Raw genomic sequence first — 11,013 nt, 5'->3', positions numbered from 1 at the left:
AGCTGGGTCCTGGCAAGGCTCAGGGCCAGAGCTGACAAAGACGTTTCCATGCATGCAAGCTATTTCGGTCAATACTGAGACCAATATATGGCAGGGTGTTTAGTTTCCCAGCATTGTAAGGCTCCTCTCGGAAGGAGGGGAGGAAAGGGAATAAAAAACAATTTACCATGAAATATTGCAATTCACAAGTCACTTGCCCTCTCTGAGGTCTCACAGCTTTAGGGACTTATTCTCCTTGTGCACATTTTATATCTCACACAAGTTAACTTGTTCCACTTCCTCTGCATTATTATTATTACATCAGGTCTTTCCTCACACCTTGCAGCAGAGTTCAGGAGGGCTTGTTTTCCCCCACATTAAGCAGCAGGAACTGAAGGTGACCCTTGGGCAGGATTTTTGGAAGCTCCCTCTAATACAGCCTACCCCAGGCTCTGCTTCCTGCTCAGACGTGCCTGGAGTGATGAAGCACATCCCAGGATCGCTCTTCTCGGTGGCTTTGGGCAGACGCCCCCAGACAGAGGCCCAGGTTTGTGCTTCTGGGGTTTTGGTCTGGTGGACTCGTGCCCAGCAAGTCAACGCCTGAAACGACCTCAGATGCGATGAGCAGATGTTGTGGGCTGACACCACAGCCTCCTCCTCCCTTGATCAGCATGGTTCAATGACCATGTCTTTCCCAGCCTGTCCCAGAAAGCAGTTTGCTGTAGAGGAGCAGCATGAAGCTTTATGGTGGGGTGAATCCCTCCTGGGCAGCCTCTTCCCAGGCCATAAGAGGAACAGAGAGGGCACAGGTAATGCAGGGGCCAGAGGAGAAATGCCTCTTCCATAGTTGCTTGGCCAAAGACGTGCCTACTTTGCTGTAAGGGTTTTCCCACCTCCCTGGTGTAGCAGTCGCCGTGCTCCCTGGCACCGAGGGGTCCCAGCGAGACCGCGGTGCAGAGGGCTGGGAGAGGGGGTGTGTGCTGGGAGCCTCCAGGCACAGACCCGGCAGCAGCCCTCTCCTGCCCACTGCAGCACAAACCCCATTCAAACCCATTAGCTGTGGCCTGGGATCCAGGCTAGAAAGGAGGAGTCTGGGACATCTGGGAAGGTCAGGGCCCACGGTAAAGGAAGCGTGCTGAGATTCCCCCCAAACAAGGGACATTGCTCATTCCCTGTCCCTGACCACCCCACAGAGCCCCATAGCCCTCTCTCCCTGCTGGTGCCTGCTGTCCTCCCTCTGCTTGCCCTTCCTCACCCGGGGGGGCAAGCTGGGATCCTCCTCACCCCCTTGCCCAGGAGCCACCCCAGGGCCTCCCCACACACTGTCTGCTCCCCCAGGTGACTTGTGGGCGGCCAAGGCCCTTCCCCGATGCCATCTGCCTCCAAGTGACGCAGCCCCTCTGCCCCATTCCCATCCCAGTGAACACCCCGGCATCCTCCTGCTCCGGAAAACCTCCCACGGGCCACTAAAGCCTATGGACAAAGCTCCCAATCCAAGGTTTCCTTCCAAAAGGCAACTCTTTATTTGCTCTTTCCATGGCTTGATGCTCCACGCAGGGCAGAGGAATTTGCAATTTAGAGACCCCACCAAAAGCGGATACCTCTGCCAGGGGCACATGGAGCAGCAGGCATCGCCTGGCCGGCGCACACCCGGCGGCAAAGGAGCCGGGAGCCGCAGCGCGGCCTTGCTCAGAGCTGCTGGGTTCGCCAGCGCAGAGCCACACGGCCCCGAAGGCTGCCTCGTCTCGCCGGTGGCATAGACCCTTCCCCAAACATGAATGTCGAACAGGAGAAGGGCACGTAGCAATCAAAACGCATTTGGAAGGAACCATTCGAGCGCTGAGGAATTATTTTTAGAACAACCATGATCAAAATGTCAGAGGGGTTTTTATTTGTTTCCTCGGGAAGCACCGCTGATTGGAACTCCAACAAGCAGCGGCCGCCTCTAATCCTGCTGCCGAAAAGCAACGCCTGCAATCGCTTCCCTGAACAGATGCACCGTTCGGCAGCACGGGAGGAGGAATAGCGCTGCCCACCCAGCTCGGTGCGACTCAGGCATTGCACCAGGAGCACAAATAACGGCAGCTATCGACCCATTCCTGCCCCTGCCCCGGGCTTCGCGACGGCCGTGGCCCTCCCCAGACGACGTGGTTTTATTGCCGGCTGCGCAGGGCTTGGCGCGCGGTGCGGTGCTGCGGTGCCTGCCCAGGCCGGCACTCTCCCGGGGTCTCGGGAGCAGCGGTGCCCACGGCCTGGCGCGCTTACAGGTTATTCACAGATTTGCCCCTTTTCTTGTTAAATAAAAGCCTGTTTACATGCCAGGAGATGAGGGGGAGAAAGCATGTCCGAGCAGGAATGGCTGCTCAGGAAAACCTGAGTGTGGGAGGCGGCAGCACGTTTCCGCACCCTTAGCCTGCTGACCCGGCCGGAGAGGAGCCCAACGGTAATGACCTACATCAGTGCAACAGCAAATGGGGCCTGGAACCACGTCCAGCTCGGAGGCTGTGACCAGGCCGCAGACAGCTGGCAAGAAAGGTCAGTGCTTCCCCCAGCAGAACTGCCTATTTACATCTGAAAGCAGCACGCCTTGCCCAGAGGTTGGGACCAGCAGCGCCTTTCACTGCCGGCTTCCCACGAGAGTCTCCACAGCAAGAGGTCCCTCCCCAAAGGAGCTGCTTTCCACAGCAAGAGGAAATTTCCATTGACTGAGGTATAAAATGAGTGCAAAGCTCAGCCGCAGAGCCGGCTGTAAAACTCGTGCGGGACCGGCATCCCGGCGAGCAGCCGGTGCCCCGGGCAGGGGGGGCCCAGTGGGGTGCAAGCTGTCCCCGCTCCCGCTCGGGGGGCTGGTGGCCTCAATGCAATGTTGGAAATGGCTCCTTTCCGCCCAGCAGGCTGTCCCCACGGCGGGTCGCAGCCCCTCTCTGCATGGCTCCCATGTGGGAACCAGGACCGAGGTTATGGGGCTGGACCAGGGTCAGCGTGGGATGCGGAGGTGCCGTGTCACCCGCTAGGGCGGGACAGCAGTCCCTGGTTATGTCTGAGGTCGTGTGTAGAACAAGGGAGGGAAACAGTAAGAAATTGGGGGTTTTCCCCCTCCACGCAGCACTATGCCGCATCCTGGGAATGACCCCCAGGACTCAGCTAAGCAGCAGTCTCTAGGAAATGTTGCAGGAATGTCACTCTGCTTTGACCTATTCATGCACCATCCAGCTTTTGCATAGATTAGGATTTGGGCCTCGTGGTTTTCTTGAAAAAGGGCAGGAGTTGTGTCTTCTGCGGCTGGCCTGCTTCTTCGTGCCTCCGACTGCACCAGTCCCAGAAACCCCCAAGGAGCTGTGATTGCAGGTGCTGCCACGGGGCAGAGACACCTCATGTTTTTTCAGAGCAGATCTGAGTGAAAGGAAGAAAAAATATGCACAAGTAAATAGCACTCACCAGCACATGTGCAAGAGAGTCAAACAGCAGAAATATCCCTCCTACACATAGCCTCTTGAACAAAGCTGTATCGACATCTCTCTGTTGTAAATGCCCAGTTCGCGGGCTACTCTGGGTTATGCAGTCCACTGGCCCACGGCCATCTGCAGCATCCAGCTACTCTCTGCCCACACTAGTCAAACCCGCTCACTCCTCATCTGGGAGGTCGGTTCATGCTGACACTTAAAACAACCAAAGATAACACTTTTCCAAGATCTCCCGCCTCTGCATACAGAAGGGACATATATGCAAAACAGCCAGGACTGGTGGGGGCTGGGAAGCCTCTTTGCCCAGAGGATTTCAGCAACTAGGAGGCTAAGCGACTTATGCTCTTTCAAAAACATCTTCCTGAATATCTTTCCTAAAGCAAAGGTGGTGCCATAGGTAATTTCTTTAAAGGAGAGTATAAAAGTGGGCGAATGGTAGCCAGTTCGTTACATCAGAATCCGTTCCCATTAGGCAGGGAAAGTTTGCTTGCTTATTAATTGTTTCTCTAATTGCTTTCTCTCCCTGCTAACAGGGTAACCTGCTGCCTGCTTACGCCTGGAGGCCCCAGGTCACATCTCTGCGCAGCTCATCCCTGATCTGCGAACATGGGGAACTATAAATAAATGGTGACACTGGAGAGCGGAGGGGGAGGAGGAAAGGGACTGTGATGTTTAACCTGAGATGCTCAGTCTATTCAGTTTGTCCGACAAAAGTTAACAGGTGACAGACGTCAGTCTGTAAACATTAACAGAGATATTTTGATAGCAGAGGGCTCTGGCCTGGCAAAGATAAAACAAAATTCTCTGGCTATGAGCTGGAGCTGGAGAAATTCAGACTAAAAAGAAGCTGCAGGTTATTTCAAGGGGGGCAAACAGCTATACATTCTCCACCAAGAGGTATTTTTAAATCATGAGGCCCTGCTTAGTTTCAAGATCTGCTGCAGCTTAAAAAAAAAAAAAAAAGCGATTTGTGAATGTGAAGGAATCACATGGGAAACTCAATGGACAGACATAACAGCCTACAAAGGTGCCCAGTGATTTTGAGACCTATGAATCTGTGAACTGGGCTGTAATACGCCACAGTATGAAGGATTTCGGGAAAGACCAGCTAGAAAAGATTACAGGTGTCCGGATGAGCCCTGGCAATTCATGCTGAGGGGATTTAAGACGTCAGTGTGGTGGTCATCCCTCTGACTGCTATCCCTCTTCCCCTGCGCCTCTGGCTGCTGCTCCCAGAGCAGAGGTGGCACATTCGCCCCTGGTGCCTGCAGCATGGCACAGTCCCCTGGGTGGGACTGGCCCCAGTTTAATTAATCCAGCTCTCAGGGAGAGGGGCAGCAGCAGGGCAGGCATACCCCCGCCCGGGGACACGCGCAGGGGAACCACCAGGGACCACGAGCGGGGAACCACCCCCTTGCGTGACCCGGCGGGAAGCACACGCAGGCACAAGCACTCGCACACCTACCTTTGCTAACAACAGAAGCAGCCACAGAGCCCGCACGTCCTAGGCTTTACCTCTATATCTCCAAAAAGCAAGTTTGTTCCTGTTTCCCCACAATTATCATGAAATGTGTTCAAGAGAGCGGCTCTGTCTTCTCGGCTGAGTGAGTCTTTGAGGTCCAGCACAACGCTCAGATGTTCTTTCCTTTCCAAAAGGATCAGATGGCAGGTCAGTGGAAAAGTCAAAGAAAAAAGCTGACTTTCTAGGACCCAGTTTGCTGGGCCAGACCAAAGTCTGGGAGCTATTTTGTTGAACTGCTTTTCGACACCCTTTGGCCACCTAACAACGAGGAGGCCGTATCCAAGAGCTGTGTGTGCAGCGCGTGCTATAACCAAGCTAACGGGCCCCAGTGCACACAGCATCCCAGCAAAGCCACCGAAATCTTCAACTCTCCTAGAAAAAGATCTGCATCTGTCATGCTGTTTTGAGGGGGGTGATTCTACCTTTAATTGTTCAAAAGCATTTCTGGCATCTTTCCTCCCCTCAGATGGAGTTACTTCTTGGTTATCTGGAAGGCTTTTTGCTCTACATAACATTGCTTTGCTGAGTGGGGCCACAGCTTATTAGTCTGTTTAACAAAGAGGGCGAATGTATCCAAGCCAAATATAGCTTTAAGCATTTGGGAATCTACTGAAATCAAAAACAATGCATCCACTCAAACCAGGATGACCTCCTCAGAGATATGCATCAAAATGATGTTTTTCTGAGTATTTCCTATGCACATACATATATAAATTCAGAGCATAACAGCTCCTATGCTGTATCAGATAAACTTCTTTTTAATTCAATACTGTGTCTTCAAAAGTACCAAATGCTTAGGGAAAGCATATTGGAACCAGGGCAAGCATAACATGATCTTTCTTTGCCTTTTTTTTTTTTTTTTTTTTGGCTTCTGGCAGCCTGCAGTTTAGTGACTTCCTTAGCTGGAGGTTATATCAGAACTGTCATGTTGAATAGCCACTGAGACAATTATCTACCACAATTACCTTGTTTCCATTTGAAGCTATTCACGCTTTTGGCCTTCACAGCATCCTGTGACACAGAGCCCTCCAGTGTAATTGTGTTAACTTGAAAAAATACAGTCACTAGCACAAGACTTCAGAGCAAAAGATGACAGTAATAAACAGTAGATTCTGGAACAAATGTAGTTAGCTAAAATATCATCTTCCTAAATAAAAGTTGACTTTTATTTCTGTTAACAGCTTCCTGTGAGAAATAGAAGTGTGTATGTCTTCCTGAATACACCTAGGATTATTTGTAAATAGTTATACCTGGAAGAGCTACATTAAAAGGATTGGTGAAGTATTAAAGCCGAGAGCCAATTGTTTGCAAGTTAAGAAATGCCTGAACTAAGGAAGCTCTTGAAAGCCCCAGTGTGGCCCACCTGTGCCTGTGCTGTAAGACGCACCAGTGCAGCCTGTAAATTGTCCATTCAGGTAGCATTTTTCCACAGCATCCCTACTTTCTTGACAGACATCTCTTCCATCCTTCACCTTTATGGATGAGACATGTCAACTCCACTGGTTAATGTCTGGCAAAGCTGTAAACCATGTAAATCCACATCTGCTAATAGGAAGCAATCAGTACATTCGGCCATAAGCACTGTGCCTGGCCCAGCTTGGGCCAGCACGGCACAAAAAGAAAATATCGTGGGACTAATATTGCTATGGGCATTGTGATGGCAAATAATCACGTAAGAAACTACGTAAGTCAAACGAGTAAAACATCTTACCTTAGATCAGGAAATTCTCTCAGAATGGGCAGAAGGGCTATTTTCATTCCCTCGGCATCAGAAGTTTGAATAAGTCCTATAATTGCTTTTATTGGATCCTTGAGGGAACTTGCTTTAGGACCCTGGGGATAGAAGAAAAAATGTATTGAGGGCAAGGGAGGCAGAATATAATATTAAGAGATGAGACGCTCACTATGCAGGATAGCAGATTTGCAGGACTGTGTGAGCACGTATAGGAACATGTTTCCCCTGCAAGGTAAGAGAAGAGAAACTGGAGCGTAACCAGTCTGCTTCCAGTGCAGCTCGGCAACTACCCACCGCAGTGCAGAACTCCTTCCTATGTTTTATTTTGCAAAACGGGCCTTCCTCTGCATGTCCTTCCTCTGAAAGGCCGTTCTGCTCTTTGGGAAGTGGTTTCCCTTCCCACGCACACAACAGCCCCTGTGCCTATGTGAAACCAAGCCCTGCTAGCCAGCACATGGCAGCGTTTCTGCAGCCGTGGAACAGCCCAGGGACAGCAAATGACCTCTGGGAGAGGGTGCAGGGACACACATCCTGTAGCCGAAAAACAATGAGAAATAGGGCTGGACCCTGAGAGGATATGGGTATGGCTGGTAGATGCTGCATATGATCAGCTCCCTCTAAACTAAAGCACATCACACGATAAAGCTTCATAACGCTAGCAAGAAATATGCAGATTTTTTTAAAAAGCTGGGGAAAGAAGAATGTGGATGAACTGCCAAGAGAGAGCTTCAGATCTTGCTCACATTTTCGTTGGTGTGGTAATGCGGTTAAATTGCTAGTCTGAATTATTGATGCCATCACGTCAACAGAGATCCTGTGACAAAGCAAACCCAGAGAACTGGCTGTCAAACTAGGTGGGGAGAAGCCCAGGTTCCCCTGATCTCCACAGAGCGTTAGGAACAGCAGGCTGGCTTCTCGCTGCAGCTCATCTCCGCATTGAACATAAATTAAAAATAATAGTAATACTTGAAGACAGCCTTCTCTCTCCTCCTCCGCACTGCAGACACACAGCATGTCTAGCTCTGCACAGCGAGCAAGCTGTACTCTGCTCCCAGCGCACTGATACTGTAAGACTTCAGACTTGGCAAGCTCACAAAGTAAGTGTTAATTAATTAGAAGGTGCCAGATTTTGTTAAGCGCTATACAGTCAGGAAAGGTCTAAGGTAAACGGTCTGCAATCTAAAGGGACAAACAAGAGCTGTTTTGTCAGCTGTGCCTAGCTGCCTTTGACATTTTACTGCTTTTAGGAAAGAAGCAAGGTGTTTCCAGACGTGCTTTGAGGCCAGAGCGACAGGAGGAGAGGCTGGACAGAGGACAGAGCAGGGCAGGAAGCAGGTGCAGCCTGTGCAACAACTGCACCGTAAATTCAGTCCGCAGTAGAGCACATACATTGCATGCATAACCATGTACCTCATTTGAGGCTCTCCCCTGCAAATTGCTTATGCGTTCCCTCTGCAAGGTTTTCAGCTCTCACACATCAAGAAAGAGAACAGAGCGGGGACACAAGGGGAACAGGACTGACTAGATACAGACTTTTCTCACCACAGTAGAATGTAGGGTTTTAGCAGATAAGATTTCCCATACCTCATTTACATTACAAAATCAACTTTCCTTGCACTTTTCATCCAAAGGTGATGCTGAGCACAGCACTACTGGTAAGCTTCAAAGTTAAATATCAAAGAATCCTCCCGCTATTCCTGGTGGCCTGATTTCTCAAAGCATCAAGGTGTCTGTGACTGATCACCCTAGGAAAGGTAAGCCTTCACCTAAAAGCACTGGGAACTTCCAGCTTTCCAGCATGAAACTAACTGGTGAGTTGTAACAGGTCCGAGAGATTTTAGGAGGAGCCTACAAATGATTATTTTTATCTCATTTTATTCTTTGGACAGTCAGAATTACTGACTTATATTATTATTATTAACTTATAGGAGGTCTCTCTTGGGAGAAAATAGATTTCGAATCCCAAGCACTTAAATGAACAAGTCATGAGAATGACTCAAAATCTGTGAAATTATTAAAACCAATAAAGCTGAGGCTTTCTATCTGCTGTGTCATACGAGAGTGTCCTGTCTGACAGTCCAGATGATCTTCGCAATCACTACCGTGATGCTCAAGCCAGCTTGCTTACAGGGCACCGTGCCCAGGTGCTCACAGCCTGCTTTTGCAAAAGCAGCCGTGCCAGGGCCCCGTTATGTGGCAGCTGAATCTCATGCTGGAGCGGCTGCAGGACGGGCTGTTCACGTGGCAGTCCTTGCCCTTGGATAACCAAGGAAACCGTGTAACAGTGCGGTGCCATCCACCGACACCGTTTGTGGAATTGCCAATTACATGGGATTATGAATTAAGTAAAGAGGCTATTCTAAGCTTCCGAAATTGCTTCTGCAAATCAGACCTAGCATTTTTACTCGTTTTCTTCAATGGTGTGACTCTCCTTTCACACCCACTCTGTCCCTTTTGCAACACATCCTTACCCATAATCGTGTGAGGTGTTTACCTACTCATGAAGGCTCCCTCCTCCACGCAAGCATGACCAACCGCAACAGCATCAATGTGCTTCCACCCTCGTGGCAACCACCGTAATGCATGGAAATGGCTCTGACTCACAGCGCAGCCCAGATCTCTAAGCGGCTGGGATGGTGGCAGCCACCAGCCCATAGCTGAGGAAGGGCCTGTGGGGAAAGCAGGGGCCAGATGGAGGGGCTGATTCGGGTCATCACCCCAGAAGTGGTCACATAGCCAAGAGTCTGACAGAGGCTCAAGGGAAAACACTGGGGCAACATTAGCTCCTTGGATGGCCCTTCCTCATCATCACTGCCACGCCAAGGTACAGAAGGCTTGTCTGGGGGAGCTGACAGCTTTAAAGCTGTTGTCTCGGCTTAGAAGAGCTTGCCTCATTCTTATTTCAGTGGCAGGAGCGTGAATCTTGCCTCCTCCGTTCACACATTTCAAAAATATAAACTAACAGATTTAAAGGGCTGTCTTCCAGCACATCTGATTTTCATTTCTGTGAAGCTGGATGCAACTGTGGTAAGACCTCTTAAGTCTTTTCTACTGTTTTCAGAGCCTTTTCCTCTTTTGGTATTGTTTTTAATAATGGAAAGCACAGGCATAGCCATATCAAAGACTTACTAAGCACTCTTTAAAGATGCTTTGCAACATCCTATGGTCATCTTCTATCTTGCTGACAATCCTCCTCCTCTGCCCAGATGATGGTTTCCTGGAAATGGTCAGGAGGGCCTGGACATATTCTGTAATAATGATGATGCTGACAGCCTCAACAAGAGCCTGTTCCAGAGCAAAGAAGCCCAAATTACTTTCCATGTAATGAGCAGGACATTGAACAAGGACCATAGATTTAGGGCTCCAGCCAGCATAGGTAGGGGAAGTAGGGCCCAGTGGGGTGTCCCACTTCTCTGTCCCTTTAAAATGCCTGGTCTAACACACGGAGTACCTTCAAGCTGTGTGTGGATGACATAGACATTGATAATAAGTTTGGAGATGTCCAACCAAAGCAATAGGACCGGTTAGCTTTGCCATGGGTCACTCACCCTCCCGAGCAGCAAAGTAAGACTTGACTTAGCCCCAGACTAACAACCATGTAGCTTTGGGAACAATCCAGCCTCCCTGGGACATACCCTCTAGACACGTCCCAGGACTGTCCCCTTGGCCACATGGTTGTGACTGGGCCCACAGAGTCACCGAGGCATTTCTGAGCCATCCACAATCTGCTGAGGAACCTCAGTGCTGAGACCATGCAGTGCCTGAGGGGGAGGGAGAGAGGCAGCAAGCCTCCCTGAAGGAAGATGGGCCACTGCACAGAAAACACGTTGTCATTAGCAATTGAAATCAGACCAGTTTTAGGCTGCAGTCCAAAGGTACAGGAAATCCCCAGCCCTGTCCAAAACAGACAAAGCACGAGACAGACAGTTCTGGCATAGCGCTGCACCACTGATTTGCTGCTTGCCCCAGCACTAATGTGACATGATGTCCAGTGACAGGCTCTGAACAGCAGCAGAACAGCTCCTAATTTTTCTGTTCCATTACTTTTTCCAGATTTCAAAATGTTAATTAAAATCAGCACTGACAAAGCACTGGCAGATCTGTAGGGTAAGAGAAAGGGAGCCCAGTATTTAGTGGGACATGTATAGCACAGGTTGCAGCAACACATCCAACCTGAGATTGAAGCACATTAGAAGCTGAGAGAATTTCCAGTATAATGGTATTGGTGGCAGGACAGTGTCACAGACAGCCCTATGTTCCCCCTCTGTATTTGGGAGATCTATTCAGTTTCCCTATTCCTTCATTTCTTGGTT

The 11,013-nt window shown here is 49.9% G+C and overlaps 1 protein-coding gene across 1 annotated transcript in view; it reads right to left on the bottom strand.

Moving 5' to 3' along the window:
• Nucleotides 1-2,140: 2,140 nt before the first annotated feature.
• Nucleotides 2,141-11,013, bottom strand: part of LOC112989899 (uncharacterized) — a 46,272-nt gene continuing 37,399 nt past the window's right edge. The window contains exons 10-13 of the mRNA XM_026111296.2: nucleotides 9,830-9,985; nucleotides 6,677-6,798; nucleotides 4,909-5,088; nucleotides 2,141-3,372 (exon numbers count right to left, since the gene is read on the bottom strand). Coding sequence (XP_025967081.2) covers nucleotides 4,914-5,088; nucleotides 6,677-6,798; nucleotides 9,830-9,985 — 453 coding nt within the window. The 3' untranslated portion in view covers nucleotides 2,141-3,372; nucleotides 4,909-4,913. The remainder of the gene's footprint in view (nucleotides 3,373-4,908; nucleotides 5,089-6,676; nucleotides 6,799-9,829; nucleotides 9,986-11,013) is intronic.

Source organism: Dromaius novaehollandiae, chromosome 5 (genome assembly GCF_036370855.1).
Source record: "Dromaius novaehollandiae isolate bDroNov1 chromosome 5, bDroNov1.hap1, whole genome shotgun sequence".
NCBI lineage: Eukaryota > Metazoa > Chordata > Aves > Casuariiformes > Dromaiidae > Dromaius > Dromaius novaehollandiae.
This window is presented reverse-complemented; position numbering and strand designations above follow the sequence as displayed.